The sequence below is a fragment of the Octopus bimaculoides genome, chromosome 7, assembly GCF_046866305.1.
Source record: "Octopus bimaculoides isolate indiv1 chromosome 7, ASM4686630v1, whole genome shotgun sequence".
NCBI classification, from domain to species: domain Eukaryota; kingdom Metazoa; phylum Mollusca; class Cephalopoda; order Octopoda; family Octopodidae; genus Octopus; species Octopus bimaculoides.
In genome coordinates, this window is record NC_142934.1 from 36,742,228 (window position 1) to 36,762,228 (window position 20,001).

General features: G+C 34.8%; 1 protein-coding gene across 23 annotated transcripts in view; it reads left to right on the forward strand.

Moving 5' to 3' along the window:
- Positions 1 to 20,001, forward strand: part of LOC106881794 (uncharacterized) — a 158,859-nt gene that overhangs the window by 111,706 nt on the left and 27,152 nt on the right. For 17 of the 23 annotated variants that reach the window (XM_089355189.1, XM_089355183.1, XM_089355175.1 and 14 more), the window contains one exon: positions 1,608 to 1,714. In XM_089355189.1, the coding sequence (XP_089211315.1) occupies positions 1,643 to 1,714 (72 nt within the window). In that variant the 5' untranslated portion in view covers positions 1,608 to 1,642. Of the gene's footprint in view, positions 1 to 1,607; positions 1,715 to 12,799; positions 12,950 to 20,001 lie in introns of all 23 variants that reach the window. The other 6 variants (XM_089355192.1, XM_089355193.1, XM_089355191.1 and 3 more) reach the window with 1 other exon arrangement.

A 20,001-nucleotide genomic window follows, 5' to 3' on the forward strand; every position in this document is an offset into this window, starting at 1 on the left:
AAGAATTGTAAATGTTTTTTTAAGAAAACATTTACAATGAGCTATGGGTGGCAGAATTGATTATGTTCTTTTGCATACTATTCAAATTTTATACAGGTTAACTTTGTCTTTCATTCTTTTTTTCTTTTTCTTTTTGTAACCTTGCAGATAGTAAATACTAATGAGAACAAAAACTCAGGCACTTGAAAAAATACTCGTAAAAATTTAATTACAACGATAAAACTAAGCAAGTGTTAGTTGATCCCATGTGAACTCATCATATTATGTTAAATATGGACTAGTTCATGTTAGCAAGAGGAAAAGACAATTCTTGCCATAAGCTTTCCAAAGCATGCTCAATGTCTCTGTAGCAGACTTTCCAAGTTTAACGCAAAATTTCACATTGGCACTTTGTTCCAACTTCCTGTCCATGACAAAAATCGCAGACTACAACATACATGTGATCACAAAAACACAAATTTCACAACTTACAAAGTAAACATAGTGATGTCACTTGGCACACTGCCTCATGAAGATCACTGGTAGCTCTCACTCCACACAACCATGTGCTGTCATCTGTTGGCATGCTACAGAACTAGTCTAGGAACTTTTTGATACAACCTCATATAACAAATTAATTACAAAGATGAGACTAGGCAAGAATCAGTTGATTCCATGTGAACTCATCAAATCACATTAAATACAGACCAGTTTGTGTTGGTAGGAGAAAAGAACCACTCTTATCTATTTTCTGCTGGTTCTTAACTCTTTTGAGGTCAATAAGATAAATATCAGTTAAGTACTGGATTTATTATTTAATTGACTACACCTCTGATACAGGTCAAATCCTCATGTGCCTCTTGGCCTATTTCAAATATCAACAAAAGAATCTTGACTTATTTGAAATTGCAAATCTTTTAAATTACACCTTATGGCCCATAAAGAAGGAACATGTTGGATAAAGAAGTCATAGATATAAAAAAAGAAGAGATAGTCATGATAGGAATACCTTTGATTTGGGGCTAAACGATGACGACAACTAATGCATTCAAATTATATCATTTGTTTATTACTACTTTGAAGATAGAATCAGTAGAGCAACAACAAAATAGCTCTTGGTATTTGGTTATGTTCTTTTGTATTTTGTCTGAGTTCAGATCCTACCCATGTTTATTTTCCCTTTCATACTTTGAGTTGATGAAAGAAATACTGAGGTTAATGTAATCAACAGCCTAATGAACAAAAACAATGTATGTTAAAATCTCCTGCCCAGAATATGCAGCCAAATGCCTGCAACATATTAGAACATCCAAATTTTGAGCAGATAGTTTAATACTACACTTTTGTGGCTTTAGAGCTGTACTTAGGTAAAAGTATATTCATGTAATTCTGTAGGTGTGTATGTGGTATTTCACTTTTACTCATAGGGTATACATACAAGAAAATTTGAATATTTCTTAATGGCTGTGTACTTGATTATGTTAAAAATGTAATGTTACTTAAAGAGTTGTAGTACCAAAAATGGAATTTCTAATACTTAAAAATAAAATGTAATAGTTTAATTATTGAATATTTGATAATGAATAACTGGCATTTTTTTACCAACTTGTTTTGTGTTTATTTTTCAGGACTAACTGTGCAACATGCTGACTGCTGCTCTCTGATGGCAACTAGTAACGTGCCAAGGCATGACTTTGCTCCATCTTGGCTTAAGATTCCATCTCAAGAGAATCTTGTAAGTATACTATTGTTATTATTGTTTTTACTGTAAGGTGGCAAGCTGGTAGAATTGCTAACACACTGGACAAAATGCTTTGTGGTATGTCATCCATTATATGTTCTGAATTTAAATTCTGCAGAGGTCAACTTTGTCTCTCATTCTTTCAGGGTTGATGAAATAAGTACCAGCTAAGTACTGGTGGTCGATGTATTCAACTAACCCTCTCCCCCAAATTTCAGGCTTTGTTCCTATTGTAGAAAGGATTATTATGTGACTATTGTTGTTGTAAAGGTAGTGAAATAGCAGGAATGGTTAAATGCTGGATTTATGACCAAATACAGCTGAGACTGAATTTACTTTTCATATCTTTCAGTCATTTAAATAACTGTTAGACACAGACTGGCATCAATCATTGTACTTCACTGTACCCCACTGATCTTCACCTGCAAGTAAGTTCTAATGTGGGGAATTGTAACTGGATTATGGCAGACACAGTCTTTTTAAAGATAAACAATTTACAATTTAAATTGTGCTTTTATAATATCAGTAATGTTATTTTGAATGGGGTCTCAATGAAGCACTGGATGATTCATTATTATTTCACTAGCATACCTGCGTTACCAAAAATACCGACAGTTCTATTTATGATAGAAAATGGTGCATCACAACGATGAGAGAAACAATTGATAAATGTCAGCAATCAAGTAAATATATGTGACACTTGCTTACAACTATTGCCTGATGTCAATATCACTTGTTTTTATTTTTTGAGATATATTTGTCAAATTTGGATCAGTTTGTCTTCTTGACATGTTCTGTTGATCTCACTCAATGAACCCACCTTTGGCCTCAAAGGCAACCTCAGATTCAGCCACAGGCCTTCATCACTATTCCTCATTTTAGGCCCCTGAAGGCCCTGATAAATCCAAGCTCTCAGCTTGTCCTTTGTGTGGAAGCTGGATTTGTTGGTCTCTCATTCCATTGCACCCCACACAAAGAAGTCAAGGTGGTTGCAGTCAGGTGAGTTGGGAGGCCAATTGTCAGGTGCTGTGTGATCAAAGAAATTCTCCAACAGCCAGGCCTGGGTCTTTGGCTGGTGTAGCAAGGCCCAGTCTTGCTGTCACACATACAGCCTCCCTGCAGCTACCCAGTTGATCTAGAACTTCACCTTGCTCAGAACATGGATGTAGCCATTGGTGTTCATTGAAGCTCTCAGTTAAGAAGTGGGGTGGCATGACATCACCTTCACTGCTGATGGCATTGAAGACCCTGATTGATGCTGGAAATTTCATCTGCATGATTCTGGGTATGTACTTGAGTGAGACAGCAAGCCATTTGTTGTTCTGGAAGTTGATACCTTGGATTTGGCAGAAATTCTCTTCAAAAGAAACACAGCATGTCTGACTCCAGTGGGTGTTTCAGCTTGTTGATCAGATTCTGGGTGTGCTTGAGTCGCTTTTCATGCATTGCCTTGGGCAGAAATTGTCCCTTCTTCATGTATGAAAAGTAACAAATGCTCTCATGCACCACCAGCCTGATGAGCTTTTCATCCACACCTTTCTCCTATGCAATAGCATGCATCAACTTGCTGGGATCATTGGTGGTGATATCCTGGATTTCAGTGATGAATTCCAGCATTGTGATCGTGTCAGATCAATCATGAGTTTTCCTCTCTGCTGCCATTTTGTAGTTGACTCCTGAATCTTCCATCTCTTTTCTGATGTTTTCCACCATTCTTCTGCTGACGTTGAAGAAGCCTGAAATCTCCTTGTTTGTCCTTCCAGCACAGATTCCATGGAGGACTCCATGCCTCTTCCACAAATTTGGTGGTGGGGTTCAAAATTTTCCATAATCAATTATTCTGCAATAAATAAATAAATAAATAAATAAATAAAAATAGTTACTGCTTTTAAGAAGAAAAAACTGACAGCAAAAGTAAAAAAGGTATGTGTAAAATTAGCAGTTGAAAATTGCAAATGAAATTGCATGTACATTGTATAAATGTACATACATATATATATATATATATATATATATATATATATATATATATATATATATATATATATATGTATATATATGCATATAATACATGAATGTGTGTGTGCGTGTGTGTGTATATATATATATATATAGATATATGCATGGAAAAATGTGAGCATGAAAAGTAATATTCTTAAGATTATAAACCTGGAAAAGTACAGGACAAGTTATTACACCTGTAAAAGTATAGGACAAGCTATTATTTCTAGTAAAGTAAAGAATGAGAAACTTTTTACTTAAAATATTGCAGCAAAGAATGCCAGTTCTTCTAATTTATCACTCTTTACTGTTCTCATCTTTTAAATTTATTGTACAAAACTGTTCAGCTAATTTGTAAGTAGTCACTTTTTTCTGTATTTAAGGTAGTAAATTAGCCAAATTCTATTTAAATAAGTATAGTGTTATTTGTAAACTATAATAAAATAGGTTTTAATATTCAAATTTTAATTTTAAGCTGCAATGTTTTAAGTAAAAAGTTTTTATATACCTTAGACCTGCCACCTTATTGTTTTTTGTCAAGAGTTTCATCTGCCATTCGTTATGTCAGTCAACACACACTAACACATCATTCCACTGTTGTGGCTGTACAGACAGAAAGTTGCTGATGCATAATGTTGTTCACATTAGGATATAAATTATACATTTATTTCAAATACAATAGAAGTAAGATGATCTTAGTGTTATCACATTAGAATGAAAAGTGAAACAATAAAAGTGGAACAATATTAAAAGAAATAAGATGATCTTCGTGTTATCACATTAGAATGAAAAGTGAAAGAATAAAAGTGAAACAATATTATATCACATTACAATATAGATCTTATTCCTTCATTTTTGATATGTAACACCAAACCAGTGCCTATGTTATATTGTTTTATCCAAATGAAAAAAAAAATTACATGTTGACACTCACTGGGTCTGATATTATTACCTTGTAAAAATTTGATTTGATTTGGTCAAGCTGCTTGAGAGTGCATAGGGAATAAACAGACAAAGAATTTTATATATATATATAGACAAGGAAGTCAATTTGTAGACAGAACTTACAAACCCTGTTTGAATGTATAAAGCTCTAGAAGAAAATAGCTTGACTGAAAAAACTTGAGCCACTTTAGGAAAGCTTTTTCTAATGCATGACCTCTCAGTGGCGTGGTTGATATCTCATTGGTTAGTAATAAAAGCTTATCAGCTGTATCTGGCCCATAGCAGTCATACATATGCATGTGCGACCACATGCACAATGTTTTTTGATAGAGGGAGAAATGTAAATAGTGTATTTAAATAGATGGAGTGCAGAAAATTTAAAATAAGTAATGTTGTAAGGAGAATGTACAAATACCATAAAGACAAACATATTTACGCATGACAAAATTGAAATACACTGGTCAATTTTTAAGCATATATGGCAAAACTGAATTTAAACACACTGGGTGAACAAAAATTAAAAATAAATTATTTTTCAGAGAGAACATACAAAAACTGTAACGAGATTTTTACGCATGACTAATTGAAATGCACAGAAGGCAATTTGTAGACAGGAGTTAGTGTGTGAGTGAGAGAGAGAGAAAGAAAGACATAGACTAAAAGAAAGGTACTATTACAGAGGGTGAGAGAGAATATGTGTAAGCAAGAGGAAAGAGAAATAAACAGAGAGAGAAGGGAGAGAATCAGTTGAAAACTGCAGAAATTTTTTGAGAAAGACGTGTAAAACACCGTTTTTCCAGTTTCTTACTTTAATCAGAAACTCTGGGATAAATCTTATAGTGCATGACCATCCTTGGCACATAAGTAATGTGTGTGTGTAAAGTCTAGTGAAAATCTGTTGAAAACTGTAGAAATGCATACGTACTACACATACAAACACTTGCACACACAGACATCCTTTATATAGAACCATTTCGTCCCTACTTTCAAGTTCGTGCCTCACAGCGTTCATACACAAACAATTTTTCTCGTCTGGCCGTAAAGCCTTTTCTGTTTGTTTTCCTGTCTTGTTTTTTGTCCACCACGACATTCCTCCATGGCACAGGTTTAATTTGTGTATACAAATTAAATTTGCGGTCCATGGGAAGAGCCGTTTTAACGATGTGTCCTGCCCAACTCTTCGAAACGCCGGTGTTAAAACGGGGGTAGCTGATGAAGGAAAATGTTCTCTATGTGGCTTGTGTGTTTTCTCGTCTCTGTTTTGTTTGCAATGTCCTGTACCCAGATATGCACCTATACATACAGGTGGATGTCGGTATGCACATACCTGTACGTATATATGCATATACTCATTTACTATTTGTATATATATATATATATATATATATATATATATATATAGACTAGCAGAAAGACCACCCTCCAGGTGGTTTTCTGCTAGCCACTTGATAATATTTTCACATTGATATTTTCAGTCGCATATTTTTTTGGATGCCCTTCAGTTTATAAAAAATCTCAATTGCTTAGTAAATATCTTTCAGTAATTTATTGTACACCTGTAATTTAAAGAAACTTCAAGGTAACCCTAGTGTGCTAGAAACAGCAGCGATCACATAGTTAAAAATTTTTAGGCTTGTAGTGTTCCACATAGCCATACCAACAAAATCACTTCTTAATTTAAAAAAAAAATTATACTGGTATACTATATCATGGAAGCCTCACAGTTAGACAGCTATTTTGTCTAATAGCATTCAGTCATTCAATAAATTTTTTTCATTACATATTGAGAATAAACTGTCAGTTTTGCAAATGGCAAATTAAAACTTGAAATGAAAACATTGAAATGAATATATATTAAATTAACATTAATGAAAATAGAGGTGAAAGAGAGTGAGAGACTGGGGGAAATGAAAATGGAAAATTTCACCTGCAACAAATTAATATTGTTTATTAAATCTACTCCACAGTGAATGCAACGAATATGTAAATTTGTGAAAAACTTAAGTTCAAATATTCAATAAATGTCAGAAATCAAAATTACAGGAAATTTCTTGGAACATGAATTTATAAAAAAAATTTCCAAACGGTCAAGCCTTTAATAATTGCTTTCTCTATTATAATATAGAAGATTGTACATACACACACATCTATATATATATATATATATATATATATATATATATATATATATATATATATATATATATATATATATATATATATTTGAAGAAAAGCAACAAAAATGTATTAGGTTGTAGCAGTACGTACGTTTCGTACAAGCTTCATTTATTTATGTAGTGAGAACACCACATAAGATGTGCAATGAAATTGTACTCCTCAGCTGCATAATGGAAGTTCATTTCAGAATGCCGTTTTGTGAATGTATGTAAATACATGAGTAGGAAATTTATATAGAATTGACTACACCACCTACAAAAAACTAATAATGAAAGGACTCAACGGCAAATATAAGATAACTTCAAGAAAAGCATTATCGGATATCAATTTGAAAATCAAAAAAATTATGATGGAATATGATCTAACTGATAGAACTGAACCACTTACACCTTGTGAACCTAAAATTAATTTAAAGGACCATAAGAAAAACTTTCAAGAAAACCCTACTGTTAGACTCATTTGCCCAACTAAGTCTGATATTGGAAGACTAAGTAAGCTTATTCGTGATAACATTATACCTTTTATTATTCCTAACCTTGCTCTAAAATTATGGATTAATACAGATGAAGCACTTAATTGGTTTAGGTCTGTTGACAATAATGATAATTTTTCCTTCATCTAATTTGATATTAATAATTACTATTCCAGTATTTCCCCTATACTCCTTAACAAAGCTCTCATCTTTGCCAAAAATAGATCCCTAATTACTAGAGAAAAAAACAGATATAATTCTTTTAGCTAGAAGAACCATCATCGAATTCGAAGATAGACTCTGGACCAGATCAGACACCCCAGATAACTTTGATATCCCAATGGGATTGAGTGATTCAGCTGAAATCACAGATCTGGTTGGAGCATATCTTTTACATTGCCTAAATAGGGAAATTCCTGAACTTCAAGGGGGTCTTTACAGAGGGAAATTCTTGAACTTCAAGGGGGTCTTTACAGGGATGATACGTTATTTATCATCCCTTCCAACGATAAATCAGCCATAGAGAGAATGAGAAAAAATATTAGAAAATTCTTTAAAAGCTTTAACCTTAGCATTACTTTCGAATACGGTACTAAGATTGCTAACTTTTTCGACACCACTCTTAATATTACCTCTAAATTACACTATCCCTATAGAAAGGAAAATGAAGTCACTAAGTATGTTAGTAGATCATCTAATCACCCCCCAAATGTTTTAAAATCCATTGTAAAAAACATTTCCGAAAGAATAACTAAGCTGTTCTCAAACTATGACTTCTTTAATTCCAATTCACATTACTACAATGAAGCTTTATCTAGAGCAGGTTATGACCAAGATATCTCTTTCCTCAATCCTAGTAAATCCATTAAATGTGATAATAGCAACAATGAAAATGATACCAATAATAATAATCTAATTATCTTAAATAATGGTAAGAAAAAACCTAATAATAGTCTATCCTGCTTAAGCAATAAGAATAAAAATGAAATATAACCTGATAAGTGTCTACATAATCATATTAGCACTAATAGAAAACCTAGGTTAAGAAACTATAACAATGGCCATATGAGCAGGAAAATTATTTTACATAACGAGATAGATCCCAATAAGAAAACTACAAATAGTAGTAGAAGCAATAATATAACCATAAATTCCAATTATATCACAAATTTAAAAGAAAAATTTCTATATGGCTCAACATCCCTTACAACTATGCAGTATCCACAAACATTTATAAGAAGTTTATTGATATCTTACAAAAAAATTTCAACCCTAACCATAGATATTATAAAATATTTTCTCAGCACACAATCCTTATCTCATACTCTACTCTCCTCAATATAGGATCTATCATCAATAAGTTGAATAAAAAGAACATAGAATTAGCTAGGACCCTTGAAAATAAGAATTGTCTTATTATTGATGGCAATATAAATAACTATCAGGCAATTGATAATACCAATGCTACCAACAATCATGTACATGATAATACCAATAACACAGTGAATACTAGCAAAGAAATTCACAATGAAAATCCCAATAATAATTCAATAAATAACAACAATAATTCTAATGACCATTTAAATGGTAGTGATGATAATACTCAAAACAGTTATTATGAAACTGATTATAACACATCTAACCCCTTAAACATTAATCTTAACCTAATGAACATAATAATACTTCAACTGTTAACATAGCTGATGAGATAAATTTTCCTAGCTCAAACAATATCAATTGTATATCCAGTAATACAACCAACAATATTGATATAATCAATTTTGATAATTGTATTAACAATCAGCATAATAATATATATATAGCTAATAATCCCCTTAATTGCAATTGTAGAATTAAGGCCCATTGCCCGGTATCTGGCTGTTGTTTAGCCCGTAACGTGGTCTATAAACGTACAGTAACTACTACAACTAATAATTACATTTATGTTGGTTGCACAATCAATCTTAAACAGTGATTATACAATCACTTATCATCGTTTAGACTTAAACATAAGGCCAATAGTACATCATTATCTAGTAAAATTTGGGAATTGAAGGATAATGGTATTGATTTTAACCCTTTCGTTACCATATTTCTAACCAAATTACACCCCTTATGTGTTTCAATTAATTTCTAACATAATCATAAATTTAGGCTAGTTTCATTAAACAACTCTAACTTTTTTATTTATCAACATATTAATGTGATTTTTGGAAGATAAATTAACGAAAGGTTCTCAACCAATTCTATACCAAAATTTTTGTCACAAAGTGACTTTAATTACAGGTAAATACAGGTAAATTCAACAAAATATAAAATTATTAAAATTTTTGTTCAAACATCGCTATAGAAAATGGGTTATTAGCTAATATTCAATTGGGTATACAACAAAATATTATTATAGAAGAGTTGTGCACATTACTGGATTTATTACTGTCTCTTTTGCCAGTATAAAATTAAAATCCAGAGCAGTACCCAGTATTTGATTCACAAATCTTTTCCAAACTTTGATCCCCCATTTTGTGCGCTTTCCTGGCATATACTGTTGAAAACGCACTCGGCCTTTATAGCCCACCATATCCTTATCTATAAACTGTTTTATATGTGCTTTGAACACAGTCAATGAGGGGTCTTATTTTAAATAAGGGATCAAAGTCTGGTTTTCCACGTACTGGTGTACTGCTCGTGTCTCTTACATGTAGATATTGAGTCAATTTTAAAAACCGTATCCTCGTCATTATACTTGAGACATATTCGTCGCCAAAGGGTTCATCACTACTCCAGTAATTTGTTATTCTAGGTAACTTTCTAATGCCCAAAATAATATTTATGGCAAAATATGCTTTAATTTCATTCAAGTTTATGGGAAACCTCAAACTATCCTTTTTTACGCTTTGTTTACATTTAGCGTAACGGTTTGTTTCCGCCGTAATCAATTCAAATAAGTACATCGGAAAAAGCAAAAAGAAATAGTCTAAAGCTTTACTCTCCTGGGTAAGACTGTGACTTGGTCCAGTTTCTTCAGAAAAATCACTGAAAGAAGGAGTTTTTAAATTTTCACTCCATTCAGGTACTAATTCATTCTCTTTATCGCTATCATCGGAGCTCTCGGATTCACTGCTTTCATTTTCGGAAAATGAAACCTCAGATTCATTATCAAATACCACGTGCTTTTTTTTTTTGGTTACAGAGTTAGATTTATCAAGGTCTTCAACGGAAAATCCTTCGAATTCTGACTCGCTGCTTGACAGAATAAAATTCGTATCCATTTTTTTGTCAGGATTACAAATTTTGAAAACACAACAGGAACAAATTTGGAAAAAAATCTCCCAAAATTCACAAAATTAAAAAAACACGTCGATTGTTGTACAAAACTATAGCTGAACTGTTTACACAAATAATCACGTGTTTTCACGAATGTACTAACGAGATTTGCTCAGATATTCTCATTTAAATATGAATAGGTGATTACGGGCGGTTTTGGGCGGCTTGGTCACATGAACCAAAATTTTTTTCGGGCGGCTTTGGGCGGTTTGGTAACGAAAGGGTTAATCTTAAATGGGAAATCATCAGGAGGGCACAACCCTATAGAAATAGTAGATATGGCTGTGGACTGTGCTCAATGGAAATTTATAAAATTTTTAAGCTTAAGGATAATCCTAATCTAATTAACAATAGATCTGACCTTAGGGTTCTATGTGTACATTGTTACTCTCGCACCTTTAAATATTTAAAAAAATAAATCTTACTAATAATATATTATTTTAACCCCTTTCGTTTCCTAGACTATTAACTACTTTATTTAAGTTATAGCTTTAAAGTATAACATTTGGAATATATTTTAACCTTTCCCAACCCACTGATAATATTCCTACATTTCTCAAGCTAATTCTAGGTCTCTTCTACCATATCTTTTTTGACACCATAGCTTTAATACTCTTAGTTTAGTCCTGATTTTCTATCTTTATTCTTCCCCTTTTTTCCTTCTCCTTCTTCTTTCCCTTGGCCATTGATATCTTCTCTTCTTATGGTTTTCTTATAAATAATATCTCTCTTCTCCTACCCCACATAAACATATGTCTTATTCTAATTTAACTATAAATGTTCTCTATAGTTTTAATGTTTTAATATTTTAGATTGTTGAATTATTCTAAATACACAGACAAATAGGTATAATCTTAGTAATTCCCTTTAATTCTTCAATATCTTGACCTATATTCCCTGACCTTAAATTTCCTCTTGCCACTCCTAAGGGTATTGTTCTTCTATTTTTATATTTTTCTTTTTTTTTCTTTTTTCCCTCTTTCTTGATTTACCCCTGACGTGCCTTCCCTTACTACTACCTAACCTACCTTCCTCTAAATTGAAATTACTCCTATCTTACCCCTCCTTCTAGAAAGAAGAACAAATAGAATATATAGAAATTAAATTCCTGTTTGGTTCACTAGACTGTTGATTAACAGCCCAGTCAAGATGTTATTCTCTTCATCTCCTACTCATGTATTTACACACATTGACGAAACAGCTTTCTGAAATGAACTTCCATTATGCAGCTGAGGAGTACAATTTCATTGCACATCTTATGTGGTGTTCTCACTACATAGATAAATGAAGCTTGTACTAGCGTACATACTGCTATGACCTTATACATTTTTGTTGCTTTTCTTCAAATTTAATTCACCAAATCTCTTGATTTTGCTTTTGGATTTTACCTTACCAAATTCTGGTGCCACAAACATTTTAAGTACCACATTCAATCTTTTGATTGAATCTATATTATATATATATAATTGAAATAAATATATATATAGTTGAAATATATATAGTTGAAATTTACAGCAAAACAAAAGAGGAAGATAGGTGTATAAACAACAAGCAGATGTATTAGTTTGATGCTCAGGAAGGTGAAAAAGTCTTTTACATTTCAAGTTTATGCTCTTCAACAGCAAGGACCATGAAGAAATAAACAGAAGAGAAAACAGAGTAAGAAAAAGCTGAAAGTTCAAAAAAGTTCAGACATCGTGTATTGGAGCGATTTTTCATCAATGGAAGAGTTCAGTGAAATCCATATGTATATCCAGTAGTAATCTGGGTGGAATGCTGGTACGTAGATGAAGAGAGGTGCAGAAAGTTCAGGTAGTAGTAAGTCCAAAGGGTAGGAGGTTAAAGCAGGATAAAACTGGTGCGGCCACATGAGCGTACAATATATAGTTGAAATTTATGGAAAAACAAAAGATGAAGACAGGTGTATAAACAAGCAGGTGTATTAGTTTGACAATCGAGAAGGTGAGAATATATACATACATATATACATACATACATGCATACATTGAAGCTTTACAATAGCATCGTATATTATTGACTGCTATTTCCAGTAAATATTGGTGAATTGTTGTACCACAATTCTGTATTTATACTTTAACCTGATGGTACTGTATTACATTATTTAATAATTTTTTCTTTGAAATTTTTTCACTGTTCAGAGTCTGTTAATGGCCAGGCGTTCAGACAAGTATACTGCCACTAATATAGCAACATTCAAAATTTTGTGTAGGTGAATTGGGAAAGTTCGAAACCTAGGTCCTAGATGATCAACATCTAGATTATACATTTATTTAATGATCTTCCTACAGGTAAGATGAAATTTTTTATGTTCGCCACTTGCAAACATCTTTCCCAGTATATATATATACAGTGAAGCTTTAATATAGTGTCGTATATTATCGACTGCTATTTCCAGTAAATATTGGTGCATTGTTGTACCACTATATATATATATATATATATATATATATATATATATATATATATATATATATATATATACATACATATATATATATATATATATATATATATATATATATACATATATATATATATATATATACATACATATATATATATATATATATATATACATACATATATATATATATATATATATATATATATACATACATATATATATATATATATATATATATATATATATACATACATATATATATATAGATAGATATATATATATATAAATACATATATATATAGATATATATAAATACATATATATATATAAATACATATATATATATAAATACATATGTATATATATAAATACATATGTATATATATAAATACATATGTATATATAAATACATATATATGTATATATATATATATATATATATATATATATATATATATATATAAATGCATATATATATATATACATATATATATATATATATATATATATATATATATATATATATATACATACGTATATATATAATCATAAATATACAGGGATTAGCATTGAGTTGCTTCTCCAACATACTGAAAATTTAGAAATAGCAGTCAAAGAACTACTGATTCTAAACTACAAATTTTTCTCTAAACGGATGGCGATATTTATGGCACACATAGAACAAAAACCGGAGGGTAAAGCGTAAACAAAACAAGTCCTTAGTTAATTGGATACGAATCGTTTCATGGTTAAGCGAATGAAAATTTCACTATTCCAATCTTCAGTCCAAATATTCTGATAAATTTGAAAGTGTCTCTAAAAAATTCACGGTAATTTTTGGCCATGCGACACCAAAAATCAACGATGCCTTTCTTATCGTTGATTTTTGGTGTCGCATGGCCAAAAATTACCGTGAATTTTTTTAGAGACACTTTCAAATTTATCAGAATATTTGGACTGAAGATTGGAATAGTGAAATTTTCATTCGCTTAACCATGAAACGATTCGTATCCAATTAACTAAGGACTTGTTTTGTTTACGCTTTTCCCTCCGGTTTTTGTTCTATGTGTGCCATACATATCGCCATCCGTTTAGAGAAAAATTTGTAGTTTAGAATCAGTAGTTCTTTGACTGCTATTTATAAATTTTCAGTATGTTGGAGAAGCGACTCAATGCTAATCCCTGTATATTTATGATGATAAATGGTTTTACCGATAAAGGTTTTTTTCATACTGAACTACTTGGCAAAATTGTTAATTGTTAATTCTATTATTAATTGACGATTCCCTGCCCTTATTCTTGTACATATATATATATATAGATATATATATATAAATACATATATATATATATAAATACATATGTATATATATAAATACATATGTATATATAAATACATATATATGTATATATATACATATATATATAAATACATATATATATATATATAAATACATATATATATATATATAAATACATATATATATATATATATATATATATATATATATATATATATATATATATATATATATATATGTATATATATAAATACATATATATATATATATAAATACATATATATATATATATATATATATATATATATATGTATATATATAAATACATATATATATATATATATATAAATACATATATATATATATATAAATACATATATATATATATATAAATACATATATATATATATATAAATACATATATATATATATATATAAATACATATATATATATAAATACATATATAGATATAAATACATATATATATATATATATAAATACATATATATATATATATATATAAATACATATATGTATATAAATACATATATATATATATAAATACATATCATCATCATCATCATCATCGTTTAACGTCCGCTTTCCATGCTAGCATGGGTTGGACGATTTGACTGAGGACTGGTGAAACCGGATGGCAACACCAGGCTACAGTCTGATTTGGCAGAGTTTCTACAGCTGGATGCCCTTCCTAACGCCAACCACTCAGAGAGTGTAGTGGGTGCTTTTACGTGTCACCCGCACGAAAACGGCCACGCTCGAAATGGTGTCTTTTATGTGCCACCCGCACAAGCCAGTCCAGGGGCACTGGCAACGATCTCGCTTGAAAATCCTACAGGAGCCAGTCAGGCGGTACTGGCAACGGCCACGCTCAAAATGGTGCATCTCATGTGCCACCCGCACAAGAACCAGTCCAGGGGCACTGGCAACGATCTTACTTGGCTTGCCGGGTCTTCTCACGCACAGCCCATTTCCAAAGGTCTCGGTCCGTAGTCATCGCCTCGGTGAGGCCCAATGTACGAAGGTCTTGCCTCACCACCTCAGCCCAGGTCTTCCTGGGCCTACCTCTTCCACGGGTTCCCTCAACTGTTAGGGTGTGGCACTTTTTCACGCAGCTATCCTCCTCCATTCTCACCACATGTCCATACCAGCGCAATCGTCTCTCTTGCACACCACAACTGATGCTTCTAATGTTCAGCTTTTCTCTCAAGATACTTACACTCTGACGGGTATTCACATTGACATTACACATCCAACGGAGCATACTGGCTTCATTCCTTGCGAGCTTACGTATGTCCTCAGCAGTTACAGCCCATGTTTCACTGCCATGTAGCATGGTTGTTCGTACGCATGCGTCATACAGTCTGCCTTTTACTCTGAGTGAGAGTCCCTTTGTCGCCAGCAGGGGTAAGAGCTCTCTAAACTTTGCCCAGGCTATTCTTATTCTAGCAGCTACACTTTCAGCGCACCCACCCCCACTACTAACTTGGTCGCCCAGATAGCGGAAGCTATCGACTACCTCTAGTTTTTCACCCTGGAATGAGATAGAAGTTGTTTCCTGTTTGTTTGCAGTCTTTATTGCACCTGAACATCTGCCACAAACAAAAACTAACTTGCTAGTTAACCTGCCTTTGATGTTGCTGCACCTCTTATGTGTCCATAGCTTGCACCGGGTACATCTTATAGAGTTACTACCTACTCCTTTTCTACATACTGAGCAGGGCCATCTACCTGAAGGGGTTTGTGTTTTATCTACCTTCCTACTTATTAGGATTTTGGTTTTAGCTAGGTTGACTCTAAGGCCCTTCAATTCTAGACCTTGCTTCCACACCTGAAACTTCTCCTCTAGTTCTGATAGTGACTCCGCAATTAGGGCAAGGTCATCAGCATAGAGGAGCTCCCAGGGGCAACCTGTCTTGAACTCCTCTGTGATTGCCTGGAGGACTATGGTAAATAATAGGGGGCTGAGGACGGAACCTTGGTGGACCCCTACCTCTACCCGGAATTCATTGCTGTACTCATTTCCAACCCTCACCTTACTGGCCGCATCTCTGTACATGGCTCGCACAGCTCTCACTAGCCATTCTTCTATCCCAAGTTTCCTCATTGACCGCCAGATAAGGGATCGGGGGACCCTGTCAAAGGCTTTCTCCATGTCAATGAAAGCCAGGTACAGAGGTTTATCCTTGGCTAGGTATTTCTCTTGCAACTGTCTCACTAGAAATAAGGCATCAGTAGTGCTTTTACCTGGCACGAACCCAAACTGCATCTCATCTAAATTGATTCGCTCCCTAATTAGTTGGGCTATGACCCTCTCTGTAACTTTCATAACCTGATCTAACAGCTTGATGCCTCTGTAATTATTTGTATCTAAAGCGTCCCCTTTACCTTTGTAGCAGTTGACTATGATGCTGCTACACCAGTCATAGGGTATGACTCCTTCGTGTATCACCTGGTTCGTAATACGGGTGACTAGGCTATAGCCAACACTGCCAGATATTTTGAGCATCTCTGCAGTGATTCCTGATGGGCCGGGGGCTTTCCCGGTCTTCATACTCTTAATTGCTTTATCTACCCTGGTACTATCAACTCGGATAGCTGGTCCCTCTATTGGGTCGACATAAGGCAGGCTCTCTTTCTCCCATTCATTCTCTTTATTAAGCAATCTATCGTAGTGGCATCTCCAGACCTCTTTCTTTGCATCCTCATTTAATGCAAGCGTACCATCATCCATGCGAACACATTTCTCTCCTACAACATCACTATTCTCTCTCCTACACTGTCTTGCAACCTGAAATACTTCGAGTCTTTGGTCCTCACGGCGCAGAACATTGGCAAATCTTTCCTTATCTGCTTCCCCTCTGGCTAAATAAACCTGTCGCCTAGCCTCCCTTCTGGCACATTGGTACAATTCCCTGCTACCACCGTTCTTCCAGTCCTTCCAAGCTTGTTTCTTTTGTCTAATAGCCCTGTCTACCTCCTTGTTCCACCACCACGTTACTCTGGGTTGGGAGGGGACCTTACACCACCCACAAATCTGGTCGGTGGCTTTCAACAGGTTGTCCCGCAGAAATCTCCAATTGTCTTCCACGTTGTATGATGCTATATCCCCTTCTATTTCGTTAAATGCTTCAAGTAACTTGTCTCTAAGTCTCTGTCCGTTTGCAGGGTCTTTAAGCTTCCACACCCTTCTTCTCCAAGCCTGTCTAATTCTGGGCACCCATTTTGCCTTGATCCCAAAGTCGCTAACTACTAATCTATGTTGTGGGGTACATTCTTCGCCAGGGTAGGTTTTGGCATTTATAAGCCGCCCTCTTTCCCTATTTCTGGCGAGGATGTAGTCGATTTGGCTAGAGTGTCTGCCGGAGCGGTAGGTGACTAGGTGACTGGCAGGTTTCCTGAAGTTGGTATTGCAGACCATAAGATTGGTTGCATCACAGAACTCCAGCAGTCTGGTTCCCTCCTCGTTGCGGGAACCGAAGCCATAGCCTCCATGTATGCCATGGAAGCCCCCAGCACGACGTCCGACATGACCGTTGAAGTCTCCAGCCACAAAGAGAAGGTCCCTGTCACTCGTCGACGAGGTAGTTTGCAAGAGGGTGTCATAGAATTGGTCTTTCAGACCATCTGGTAGCCCAGGTTGAGGTGCATAGGCTGAGATGACAGTAGCTAATCTATGATGAAGCACTAGTCTGATCTTAAGTACTCTGTCACTTACTCTAACGACCTCGATTACCTTATCCACCCATTTCTCCGCTAGAAGTATTCCTACGCCCCCGACCCCGTCAGTGTTCCCTGCCCAGAAAATCTTGTACCTGTGTTCTTTGCCTGTGAGGAACCTTGCAGAACCTCCTCTCCATCTTACTTCCTGGATGCAGCACATATCTACGCATCTCCGTTCAAGCATCTCAACAATTTCACCAGATCTACCTTTCAGCGTGCCGACGTTGAGAGTGCCAATCCTAACAGTATGGGTGTTGGGGGTGTGGGCCTGTAGCCTGGGAAGGGGAAAAGCAGTGTCGTGTACCTGAAAAGAAAACTTGCAATTGGAAGAATTCATAAGCAAAACATTACCTACAACCTGCAAACATTTCTCAACCTTAATGCGCTACCCAAAGGTAGGGGAGAGGATGGCCAAGGCCACTAGATGGGTTCCGGGAGACAGCCGAGGTTGACAGGATGACAGAGGGATGAACTTCCGGTGGAGGGGGCGGGATGACAGAGGAATGAACTTCCGGTGGAGGGGGTGGGATGACAGAGGAATGAACTTCCGGTGGAGGGGGTGGGATGACAGAGGAATGAACTTCCGGTGGAGGGGTGGGATGACAGAGGAATGAACTTCCGGTGGAGGGGGGTGGGATGACAGAGGAATGAACTTCCGGTGGAGGGGGCGGGATGACAGAGAAATGAACTTCCGGTGGAGGGGGTGGGATGACAGAGGAATGAACTTCCGGTGGAGGGGGTGGGATGACAGACGAATGAACTTCCGGTGGAGGGGGTGGGATGACAGAGGAATGAACTTCCGGTGGAGGGGGTGGGATGACAGAGGAATGAACTTCCGGTGGAGGGGGTGGGATGACAGACGAATGAACTTCCGGTGGAGGGGGTGGGAGGGCGGGTTACCGCCAGCGAGTAGAGAGGGCTCCGCCAGCGAGTAGAGAGGGCTCTTAATTGTAGATTTTAAATATTTGAGAGACAACAATGCATAAATCGTAATTTTTTAAAAGAGCAATGAATTCTGGGTGATTAGAATATAACGTAGCATGAATTTAGGAAGCTTAGAAAATGAATAAGCATGAATTTAAGACAACAACTGAATTCAATTGAATTTCATGGAGAGAAACACAAGATAAATAATAAGGGACAAGACTAAAGCGCAAGGTATTGAGATGTTTGAGGCCGTAAATAAATAAAAATCTCTATCTTATCTGCATCTTGGGTATTTCGTCGTAGTACGTCAGCGAGATAATTTAGAATGGGTTTCTCATTTATATATAGCCAGAACCTGAAGACCTTAAAGGAAAAACTACGAAGGGGAGAGAGAGGATGGAGGGGTAGACAGAGGCATGGCGGGAGAAAAGATCATCATCATCATCATCATATATATATATAAAGAGAGAGAGAGAGAGAGAGGGGGGACCAGTCAAGCAGCACATCACGCTGTAATTCTTGGGCTGAGAAATCAACACTTAAAAGCCATAATTTTAGGGAGCGATAAGAATTTTTGAATAAAGGAAAATGGGTAGTGGTGGGTAGGTACCGCCAGCGAGTAGAGAGGGCTCCGCCAGCGAGTAGAGAGGGCTCTTAATTGTAGATTTTAAATATTTGAGAGACAACAATGCATAAATCGTAATTTTTTAAAAGAGCAATGAATTCTGGGTGATTAGAATATAACGTAGCATGAATTTAGGAAGCTTAGAAAATGAATAAGCATGAATTTAAGACAACAACTGAATTCAATTGAATTTCATGGAGAGAAACACAAGATAAATAATAAGGGACAAGACTAAAGCGCAAGGTATTGAGATGTTTGAGGCCGTAAATAAATAAAAATCTCTATCTTATCTGCATCTTGGGTATTTCGTCGTAGTACGTCAGCGAGATAATTTAGAATGG